Source organism: Dipodascopsis tothii (genome assembly GCF_038497935.1).
Source record: "Dipodascopsis tothii strain CBS 759.85 unplaced genomic scaffold V1510scaffold_13, whole genome shotgun sequence".
Lineage (NCBI taxonomy): Eukaryota > Fungi > Ascomycota > Lipomycetes > Lipomycetales > Lipomycetaceae > Neoaidaea > Neoaidaea tothii.
In genome coordinates this window covers 35,638-45,429 of record NW_027117997.1, presented here as the reverse complement: position 1 = coordinate 45,429, position 9,792 = coordinate 35,638, and the positions used below count along the sequence as shown (strand labels likewise).

General features: G+C 72.1%; 4 protein-coding genes across 4 annotated transcripts; 2 read left to right on the top strand and 2 right to left on the bottom strand.

The window, feature by feature from the left end:
• Window positions 1-1,176: 1,176 nt before the first annotated feature.
• V1510DRAFT_434367 (fungal-specific transcription factor domain-containing protein) lies at window positions 1,177-4,036 on the top strand (the record flags this gene model as incomplete). The annotated part of the gene is made up of 2 exons (XM_066935531.1): window positions 1,177-1,701; window positions 1,733-4,036. Exons 1-2 carry the CDS (start codon window positions 1,363-1,365, stop codon window positions 4,034-4,036), a joined length of 2,643 nt encoding a protein of 880 aa, XP_066789151.1. The 5' UTR covers window positions 1,177-1,362.
• A 38-nt stretch (window positions 4,037-4,074) lies between these two features.
• Window positions 4,075-5,231, bottom strand: V1510DRAFT_416112 (eukaryotic translation initiation factor 2 alpha subunit-domain-containing protein). The gene is made up of 3 exons (XM_066933701.1): window positions 5,056-5,231; window positions 4,999-5,020; window positions 4,075-4,931 (listed from the first exon to the last, which is right to left on the bottom strand). Exons 1-3 carry the CDS (start codon window positions 5,131-5,133, stop codon window positions 4,102-4,104), a joined length of 930 nt encoding a protein of 309 aa, XP_066789150.1. The 5' UTR covers window positions 5,134-5,231; the 3' UTR covers window positions 4,075-4,101.
• Window positions 5,232-5,659: 428 nt separating this feature from the next.
• V1510DRAFT_377519 (uncharacterized protein) lies at window positions 5,660-6,735 on the bottom strand. The gene is made up of 4 exons (XM_066931587.1): window positions 6,607-6,735; window positions 6,452-6,536; window positions 5,754-6,420; window positions 5,660-5,722 (listed from the first exon to the last, which is right to left on the bottom strand). Exons 1-4 carry the CDS (start codon window positions 6,676-6,678, stop codon window positions 5,695-5,697), a joined length of 852 nt encoding a protein of 283 aa, XP_066789149.1. The 5' UTR covers window positions 6,679-6,735; the 3' UTR covers window positions 5,660-5,694.
• An 857-nt stretch (window positions 6,736-7,592) lies between these two features.
• On the top strand, window positions 7,593-9,643 carry V1510DRAFT_445035 (uncharacterized protein). Its single transcript, XM_066935693.1, has 3 exons — window positions 7,593-7,746; window positions 7,779-9,253; window positions 9,285-9,643. The coding sequence occupies exons 1-3, from the start codon at window positions 7,711-7,713 to the stop codon at window positions 9,307-9,309; spliced, it is 1,536 nt and encodes a 511-aa protein (XP_066789148.1). The 5' UTR covers window positions 7,593-7,710; the 3' UTR covers window positions 9,310-9,643.
• The last annotated feature ends 149 nt before the right edge of the window (window positions 9,644-9,792 follow it).

Below are 9,792 nucleotides of genomic sequence, written 5' to 3'. Positions count from 1 at the left end.
GGGGCCCCCGGGGGGGGCGCGGGGGGGGGGGCCGCCGGGGGGGGGGGGGGGCCGGCGGGGCCCGCGGGGGGGGGGGGGCGCGGGGGCCCGCCGGGGCCGCGCGCGGGGGGGCGCCGCCCGCCGGCGCCCGCCGGCGCCGCGGCGCGCCCGCCGCGTGCCTGACTTGGGCGCTATCAGGGCGTCGTCTGACGTCTGACCGGCGGCAGATACGGCGTGACTAAGCGCGGCCGCAGCGCGCGCGCAGCACGCCCGCTGCGGGCTAGCGGCTAGCGGGCGTGCGGTGCAGTAGCCGTCCGCCATCGGCGAGCCAAGCCCGCTAGGGCTGCCAGACCGGACGGCGGCAGGCCTGCGGGCTGCGCCGCCGGGCCGCGGCGTGCACGTGCGCCGCCACGGCCGCAAGACGCCGCACGTCCGCAGGGGCACGGCCGGCCTCGCCGCGGCTGCGCGCGCCCTATAAGCGCATGGGCGCTCGGCGGCGTGGCGGCGTGGTCCCTGCGGGCGGCCGCGGCCACGTCAGCCGGCGGGCCGGCAGCGGCGGCAACGGCGGCCGCGGCCGCACGGGGGCGCGGCCGCGCGGGCCAGGCTACGCGAGCCGCCGGCGCGGTGCCTGCGCCGCCCGCCGCCGCCGCAGCCGGGGCCCTCCGCCCGCCGGCCGCGCGCCGGTGTGACAGCGGTGGGTCGCACGCGACGATCGGCGTGCGGGGCCGCGCCGTGCGCGGGGCCGGAGCTGGCGCGTGCCGGCCGCCGCTAGGTGCCGGCGGCGTGCCGGCGCGTGCCGGGGCGTCGGCTGGGCGAGCCGTTCGCGCGGGCGCAGAGCGCAAACCCTAGGCGGGGCTAGCCGCGGCCTAGGACGTGGCTGAGCCCGATTGACACCGCGCTAGCGGGCCGGGCGGCAGCCGGAGCGAAGCGGCAAGGCGGCGGCCGGTAGGGGCAGTAGCGGCCGAGGTGGGCGGCCGGTGGGCGGCCGGCGCCGGCGCGGGCGCAGGGCGATCGCCCGGGAGGGGCGGGGCGGCTGGCGCCGCACGTGGTGCGGCGCGGTCCGGGCGCGGGCCCGCCGGCCCAGGCCCGGACCCGGTCCGCGCGCCGCGGGCGGTACGCGGCGGGCGGCAAGGGCTAGGGCGCGAGCCCACGGGCCGGGCTCTCTGAAAGTCTAAAGGTGTTCACATTAGAGTTGATGTGGCGCTAGCCGAAGCCGGTATGGGGCGGTGCCGGCATGCTCGTCTGTCGGTTTAAGGTTCGGGCGCTACTCTTCGCCGCGTCCGTCGGCCACCGGCAGCGCGCGACCGCCGGCGGCGTTCGGCACCGCGCGCTCAAAAGGGCCCCCGCGCCCGGCCGCCGCCTCCACCCCTCCCCGCGTGCGCGATGAACCCGCTCCCGCCGCCGTACGCCCTGGCCCCGGCCGGTGCGCCGGGGCCGTACTCGCCGCCGCGGTATCCGGCCGGGCCGGCCGGCCTGCCGCCCCCGGGGTACATGGGCCGGCCCTTTGCTGCCGGCTCGCCGCCGTACGGCCGCTACGAGCTGGCCTTTGACGGCCGTCCGCGCGCGAGCCCGCTGGCGGAGGATCACCGCGCGTCCCCGAGCCCGCCGCGGCCGTCGTCGCCAGGGCCGTCGCCGGACCTGCGCGCGGTGCTGCCGCGGCGCCCGTTCCGCCAGCGACGCAAGGACCCGTCGTGCGATGCGTGCCGAGAGCGCAAGGTCAAGGTACGTGCGCGCGCGTGCGCGCTGACCCCAGTGCGATGCCACGGAAAGCACGGCCTGCTCCGAGTGCATCTCGCGCAAGCTCAAGTGCCAGTTCACCAAGGACACCAACAAGCGCATGTCGTCGCTGAAGCAGCTGCAGGACCTCGAGCGGCAGCTGCAGGCGTCGCAGACCTACATCGGGGCGCTGACGGGCGCGCTGCGGACGGCGGGCATCGCCGTGCCGGACCCCGGCATCGCCCTCGGCGACGACTCCGGGCCCGGCTCGCCGGCGAGCGCCGACGCGGCGGACGACGCCGACGACCTGGCCGCGCCGGCGTACCCCCAGCCGGCCGCGCCGTTCGGCGGCGCCGCGCGCGCGGGCGCGGGCGCGGACCTGCGCGTGCCCGATCTGCGCCAGGAGCCGCGCCGCCGCCGCAAAACGCCGCCGCCGCCGCTCAACGTCGCGCGCGCGTTCCTGCTCGAGCACGCGCCGCCGGTGTTCAAGCTGCCCGCGCACTGCCGCTCGCCGCCCGCGGTCCGGCCCGAGCCGCCCGTGGCCCTCCCCGACCGCGCCCTGGTCCAGCGCTGTCTCGACAACTACCGCCAGGGCTACCACCTCTGGATCCCCGTCGTCCACTGGCCCACGCTGATGGACAAGGTGGCCGCGCTCTACGCCGCCGGCGACCTCGCGCCCGTCGGCGCCGCGTGGGCGTCGTCCTTCTTCGCCGTCCTCGCCCTCGGCGCCCTCACGTCGCCCGCCGAGTCCGACGCCGACCGCGCCGAGCTCGCCGCGCGCTCGCGCGACTTCATCGCCGCCGCCCGCAACCTCGTCGACCCCTTTGAGGAGTCGTACACGGCCGACCACTCGCGCGCCGCGTACTTCATCTCCATCTATCTCTTCGAGCTCAACTGCCGCTCGGCCGCCTGGGCGTGGTTCGCCGTGGCTGTGCGCATGGCCCAGGACATCGGCCTCCACGCCGAGCTCGCGCGCGAGCCGCCGCTGCAGGCCGAGCTCCGCCGCCGGCTGTGGTGGGGCCTGTACGTCTCGGACCGGATCATGGCCACCGAGCTCGGGCGCACGTGCCTCATCGCCGACGAGGACTGCGACGTCGGCTTCCCCTCGCCGGCCGACTGCGAGGACATCTCGGACAGCGGCGTCAAGCCGCGCAACGAGCGCACGGTCACGTCGCTGCTGCTGCCGCTGATCCACATTCTGCGGATCATCGGGCCCATCCGCAAGATCATGCGGTCGCCGGTGCTGCTCAAGCCCGCGCTGGCCGCGTTCGACTCGTTCTTCGTGTCGTTCTGGTCGATCGTGACCGACCTGCGGACGTGCTCGGCCGGCGACGCGGACGGGTACCTGGACCCGGTGTTTCTGATTCCGATCGCGCTGGTGCAGAATCTGAAGGTGCTCGTGCACCGCCACAACCTGTCGGTGGACGCGCCATCGGACGTGCGGCGGTCCGCGCTCGACAACTGCGCCAACATCGCGCTGGAGACGACCGACTTTGTGGCGCGGACGATGGTGCTGTACCGCGGCGGCCGCATGACGCGGGGCGAGTGGGCGCACCGGCTGAGCCAGGTGCTGACCGCGTTCAACACGGCGCACGTGTGGCGGTGCGTGCTGTTTCTGCTGGCGCGTGGCTTGTGCGACGAGGTCCTGGTGCTGGTCGACCTGCTGGCCGCAATCGCGCACCACCGGCAGTACATCTCGGCCTACGGGAGCTACATCGAGGCCGCGGCGACGCTGGTGCGCGACCGCGTGCGTGGCACGCCGGGCTGGACGCTGGACGGCGACGAGGACGCCATCGCGGTCGTCTCCGGCGACCTGCAGCAGGGCTCGGACTCGTGGGTCTGGGACGACGTGGCGCCGGCGCCGGCGCCGTCGCAGGGGCTGGCGCGGCCGCTGCCGGCGGCGCCGGCGGACGCGGACGCGGAGGCCGCGGACGGGCTGGCGGCGCTCAGCCAGGCCGCGGCAAAGCGGCGCGGCGACGCCGCCAGCCGGCCGGCCAAGGCCGCACGCACAGGCGACGCGGCGTCGGTGGCGGACGCGCGGCGGCCGGCCGCCGGCGGCCCGCCGGTGCTGATGCAGCCCACGATCGTGCCGGCCGGCCCGTCGTCGTCGTGGGACAACTGGGACGGACTGACGGCGGTGGTGCGCGAGCTGGCCGGCACCAGCGGGTTCTACACGACGCGGCAGGCGTTCGCAGACGCGCGCGCGCGGCCGCCGGGCTCGGCCGGCGCCGGCAGCGCGCCCGCAGGCGGCGCCGTGGCCGCGCCCATCCCCAAGCTCGAGCCGGCCGACGACAAGCCGGGCTCGTCGTCGTCGCGCATGTCGATCGCCAACTTCATCTAGGCAGCCGCGCCCTGTACATAGTCCTGCGCGGCGCCGTGTATGTGTATCGCAGTGTATTCAGACTTTTACTCGATCTCGCCGGCCTCGCTCTCCGAGTCGTCGTCGTCGCCCGAGACCTCCTTGTTCTCGAGCTCCTTGCGCTCCATGAGCGCCGCCAGCTCGGCGTCGTCGCTCTCGGTGACGGCCTTGGGCGCCATCTTGACGGCGAACTCGCCGCCCGAGGCCTTGATCGACTTCTCGATCTCCACGATGGCGCGCTCGAGCACCTCGATGCCCACCTGCTTGTCGAAGCACTGCGACGTGAGCACGTACAGCGGCGGCGACACGAGCTTGACCTTGACCGGGGCCGAGTCCGTGTTGAGGTCCTCGCCCGCGCGCAGCGCCTTCTTGACGGCGTCGATGCCCTCGTACCCGAAGCACGTCACGTCGATGTCCGCGCGCACCTTGGTCGGCTGCGGCGCCAGCCGCTTCTGGATGTGCGAGATCAGCTCGTCCAGAACCTGCTGGGTCGGCGGCTCGATGCCCTCGAACACCGTGCCCGGGTTCGTGATCGCGATCTTGAACGCGTCGTACGCGTGCCCGTACTTGCGGTACAGCGGCCACCCGATCGTCTGGTACAGCGTCTCGAGCGCGATGTCGTGCTTCTCCGCCACGTGGCGCAGGATCGAGTGCACCGCCTTGGACTTGTTGTACCGCTCCTCGCACTTGACCACGTCCTCCGCCGACACCCGGCGCTTGGACAGGTCGATGTAGCCCTTCTCCTTGTCCACGCGGAGCACCACCACCACCTCGTTGCGCCCGACCCGGATGAGCTTCTGGATCGACCGGATGCGCCGTCTCGACAGCTCCGACAGCAGGATCATGCCCTCGATGCCGTCGTACTCAAGCAGCTTGACTGTCGCCGTTAGCACGCCCGCGCCCGCGCGGCTCCGCCATCCGCGCCCGCCCCATCCCCAGCTTACCGTAGGCACCCATCTCGGCGATCTGCGTCGTCAGCCTGCCCGTGGGGGCCCACTTACCTGCCGGACGTTGACCACCACCAGGTCCTCGACCTCGGGGTACTTGTTCTCGTAGTATCTGCAGTTTGACAAACTCATAGTGCCGGCTTTATCTGTCGACTAAACCCTCCGTACACCTTCTGAACTGGCTGCGATTCGATCCGCGCCGCTTGCTCGATTTCGTCGTCGGTTTCGTTGGTCGTGCTCGCGCGAATTTTTTTTGAAAAAATTGCACCTGGCCGCAGGGGTTAGGGTCCGCGCCGCACCGCGTGCGGCGCACGCACGCCCGGCCACGCGCCGGCACGGCCCCGACCCTCGCGCACCGCCGGTGCAAGGCCTCCGGCGGCGACTCCGTCGAGGGTTGCTGCCTGCGGCAGTGAGCCGCACACGGTGCGGCATATAGCCGCACGGACCCCAGGGTGTCGCCTCGAGCGCAAACTTCCTCTGCCCGCAGGGCAGCTACCCTCGACGGAGTCGCCGCCGGAGGCTCATGCACAGGTGGTGCAGCTAGCCTCCGGCGGCGAGTCCGTCGAGGTGGCTGCCTCGGCAGCGAGCCGCACGCCGTGCGGCATATAGCCGCCCCGGCGCCAGACCGCACCGCCGGGCGGCGCGCGGCGCCGCAGTCTACTATGAAGAATGTATTCGCGCGAACGCCTCTGTCTAGTCGTCGTCGTCCTCGATGGAGTAGCTAGGGTTAGCGGGCTCACAGGGCACCGTACGCAAAGAACACAATTTTGACCACAAGCGCAAACGCCAGCTGGGCAGCGACCACCGCGACCAGCAGGATGCGCGACGTGCGCGCCTCGGTGCTGTTGAGCACCGGGTACAGGTTGCGCACGAGGAAGGTGGTCGACACAGCGCAGCCGACGGCGGCCGACAGCCAGCGCACGACGTTGGAGATGGTCGGGAAGTCGAAGATCTCGATGGGCGAGATGCTGACGAGCGACACGGGCACCCAGATGGTGTTGGCGTAGCCGTAGAGCGTGACGCACTCGAGCACGTTGGCGTGCTCGGACTTGTAGTACTTGAGCACGGCCCACAGCACGAGCGGGACGACGAAGGTGTAGCCGTACATGAGGGCGGCGGCCGCGCTCAGCAGACCGAACTTGTACTCGTACCTGACGCCGGCCAGGTGCGACGCGGCCGCGCCTGCCAGCGTCGACGAGAACGTGAGCACGATGACGACGGTGGACGCGATCCAGAACGGGCCGTACAGGTCGGGGTTGTCGCCCACGATCTCGACAAAGTACGACTTGGGGTACAGCGCGGCCGCGCACCGCTTGACCACGTCCGCAGTCTCGACATTGAAGTACTTTTGGTAGTAGCGCACCGTCCAGATGCTCACGGGACGGTCGCTGGGGGGCGCGCCGCGCTCGAGGAACCGGCCTGTGGTCAGTTGCGAACGGCCCGCCCTTACGGTTCTCCTCGCCGGGAATCTTGCCCTGGACGCCGTCCGCGCTGTGGAAGTCGTGGAACTCGAGATCGGGCTCGCCGAGGTCGACCTGGCGGTCAGCGCTGCGGCCAACGAGCCGGTCGGGGTCCCGTCGGACCTGCCCGCTGCGCGCTACTTACTCCGGCGTCGTTGTCGACTTCAATCAGCGACTCAAAGTCGTGGTCTGCGGGAGGCTGCGTGTGCGCCGACATCTTGCCGCTTGCTGGTGAATGCTGGGGATGCGATTGCGAGCGGTCGTGTGGTTGCGGTGCGGTGTGGACGGAGCCGATGCAGCAGCCGCGATAGCGTGCCGCCGTGCGGCGCGGGTCGTCGGCCGGGTAGCGCGCTGCCCTGGGTGCCACCGCACGCCGGGTAGCCCCGACCCGGGCCTGCCTCAGGGGAGCCCACGGCGGTATGTGAGATCCGACGCCCTGCATACCCCGGCCGGGCCGCCGCCGCCGGCCGCTGCGGACTTGCCGCCTTGCTCTCTTGCTACGCCGCTGGACCCTGACGTTCGCGGCGCCGCGACGGGCCGCGTACCACGTCGTGCGCCCGACGGCCGTCGACCGCGCGGCGGCTGTGTTTCAGCGCTTCTGGCGGCGGTCCAGGTCTCAGTCGCCTGCTGGGTCATCTGCCCGGACTACGTCTCGCCGTACTGGCACCTGCCGGCCCCTGAGCGGCCGCCCGACGCTGCCGGGCGTGCGCGTCGTTATAGGCTTCGGCGAGCATTCGCTCGGTCGGTCGCCTAAGCTGGCGGCGAGTCTGTCGAGGGTCCGGGGCGGCTCGAGATAGCATACAGCCGCATATAGCCGCATATAGCCGCACGCAGGCGTCGTAGCCGCCCGCCGCAGGCCCTGCTCGGCGGAATCGTCCCACGCGCTGTCGGCGTGCTCCGGCGGAGCTCCTTCGGGGGCTCTGCGAGCGGCGGCATATAGCCGCATATAGCCGCCCGGCGCAGGCGCGTCCCGCGTGGCGCCGGGCCGGCCAGGCCGGCCAGCGCACGGCGCGCGGCTGAGACGCGTGCGCGCTGCTGCGCCACGTGACCATGCGGTGTCACGCGGCCGCGCACTTGTGCCGCATCCCCCGTACGGTCACGCGGGATTCTGCCGCTTCCTCGTTTTTCCGCCGCAACCGCGCTTGATAGACCAGAACAGCACAGTCCGCACGGCACGAACAGGCGGAGACAGCGAGGGCGCAGAGCGGCGCACACACGATAGAAGCAGGCAGCAGGCATTGCTGCAGCGATGAGCGAGAGCGCTCGATCCAGAGAACGCGAGCCGGTAAGTGGCAGATGCGGCGGCGCTGACGACAGGACAGCCGGCGGGCAGCGGACAGCCCGCGGGACCGGCGACGGTCGCTGTCCGGATCGCGGGAGCGCGACGGAGGTAGAAGCCGGGACCGGGAGCGCGACAGGTCGCGCGAGAGCCGCAGACGAGACCGCTCACGAGACAGAGCCCGGGACCGCGAGCGCGAGCGAGAGCGCGAGCGCGAGCGGGACCGGCGGGACCGGGATCGGGACCGCAGCCGGTACCGGGACGACCGGCACTACCGGTCGCGGTCGCGGTCGCCGCGGCACGAGCGGCGGCGGGACGAGCGCGGCCGGGACGAGGGCCGGGACCGGCGCGCGGCGCGCGAGGACTCGCCGCGGCTGACGGAGGACGAGCGGGACCAGCGCACGGTGTTTGTGCAGCAGCTGGCGGCGCGGCTGCGGACGAAGCAGCTGATCGCGTTCTTCGAGCAGGCGGGCCCGGTGCGCGACGCGCAGATCGTCAAGGACCGGATCTCGGGCCGGTCCAAGGGCGTCGGGTACGTCGAGTTCCGCGACGTCGAGTCGGTCACCAAGGCGATCAGCATGACCGGGCAGAAGCTGCTCGAGATCCCGATCATCGCGCAGCTGACCGAGGCCGAGAAGAACCGGCTGGCGCGGGCCGAGTCGTCGGCGGCGGCGCAGCAGGCGCTCGAGGAGCAGCGCCAGCAGCAGCAGCAGTCGACGCACAGCGGGCCGTACCACCGGCTCTACGTCGGCAACGTGCACTTTGGTATTACTGAGACAGACCTCAAGCAGATCTTCGAGCCCTACGGCGAGATCGAGTTTGTCGCGCTCCAGAAGGACGAGTCCGGCGAGCGGTCCAAGGGCTACGGCTTCATCCAGTTTGCGCTGCGCGAGAGCTCCGAGGCCGCGCTCGAGCTGAACGGGTTCAAGCTCGGCGGGCGGCCGATCCGCGTCGGCCTCGGCAACGAGAAGATCAACAGCGAGCCGCCGCAGACCATCATCAGCCGGCTCAACGCCCCGTCGAGCCACGGGCCCACGCTCGACACGCGCGTTAACTTCAAGAGCAGGGACGACCACAAGCCCACGGGCGCGCTCGCGTCCGCGCTCGACGACGCCGACGTCTCGGGCGTCTCGTTCAACCCGGTCTCGCGCGAGAGCCTGATGAAGAAGCTCATGCGCAAGGAGGACGCGCTGCCGGTGCCGGACGGGCCGCGCCGCGCCGCGGCCGCGCCGGCGCCGTCGCGCTGCGTGGTCCTCAGTAACATGTTTGACGCCGCAGAGGAGGAAGGCTCGGACTGGGTCACCGAGCTCGAGGAGGACGTCAAGGCCGAGTGCGAGGAGAAATACGGCCGCGTGGCCCACATCGCCGTCGATCCTAATTCGCAGGGGGAAATCTTTGTCAAGTTCGACACCCTCGCCGGCGGCGAGAAGGCCATTCAGGGCCTCAACGGCCGCTTCTTTGGCGGCCGCCAGATCAGCGCCAGCCCCATCATCGACCGCGTGTACACGCTCAGGTACGTGCGCGCCCGGCCCCGCTGACGCCAGGTTCCCGCGCTCGAAGGATCTCTAGCTGTCGCTGCATTAATGCCATGTTTAGGTCCGGCCGCGCCCGGCGCGCCCCCGGCCGCCCAGGCTGTTTTTTGTACGCTTTGTCCAGCCGTTGACGTCTTGTTTCTCTCTAGCCCGAACCCCACCTGGCGGACATGCCGCCCGCCGGCCGGCTTTGCGACTTGGGTAGCCCCCGCGGAGACCACTAATGCTATAGTTCGCACCCTTGGCCTGTTCTGTGGTGCCTGCGCACCTCTGTCGACTCAATACATTCACATTACTCTACCTTTGCTCTCATACCCCTTCACGCCGATACCGCTCTTCCACGATGCCTGCGACCGCCGCAAGCCGCACACAGTCGCCTGCCGCAGGCAGCACCCTCGACGGAGTCGCCGCCCGGGGGGGGGGGGCCGGGGGGGGCGCCGGGGGGGGCGCCGGCGGGGGGGGGGCCGGGGGCGGGGGGGGGGTTGGGGGCGATGGTACGCCGCGCGCCCCCGGGGGGGGC

Coding starts and splice junctions, on each gene's coding strand:
- V1510DRAFT_416112 (XM_066933701.1), bottom strand. CDS start 5,133: ATGAGTTTGTCAAACTGCAGATACTACGAGAACAAGTACCCCGAGGTC. Junction 5,021..5,055: donor TGGTGGTCAACGTCCGGCAG/GTAAGTGGGCCC, acceptor CTGACGACGCAG/ATCGCCGAGATGGGTGCCTA. Junction 4,932..4,998: donor CGCCGAGATGGGTGCCTACG/GTAAGCTGGGGA, acceptor TAACGGCGACAG/TCAAGCTGCTTGAGTACGAC.
- V1510DRAFT_377519 (XM_066931587.1), bottom strand. CDS start 6,678: ATGTCGGCGCACACGCAGCCTCCCGCAGACCACGACTTTGAGTCGCTG. Junction 6,421..6,451: donor GATTCCCGGCGAGGAGAACC/GTAAGGGCGGGC, acceptor AACTGACCACAG/GCCGGTTCCTCGAGCGCGGC. Junction 5,723..5,753: donor GTCAAAATTGTGTTCTTTGC/GTACGGTGCCCT, acceptor CGCTAACCCTAG/CTACTCCATCGAGGACGACG.
- V1510DRAFT_445035 (XM_066935693.1), top strand. CDS start 7,711: ATGAGCGAGAGCGCTCGATCCAGAGAACGCGAGCCG. Junction 7,747..7,778: donor GATCCAGAGAACGCGAGCCG/GTAAGTGGCAGA, acceptor CGCTGACGACAG/GACAGCCGGCGGGCAGCGGA. Junction 9,254..9,284: donor GACCGCGTGTACACGCTCAG/GTACGTGCGCGC, acceptor CGCTGACGCCAG/GTTCCCGCGCTCGAAGGATC.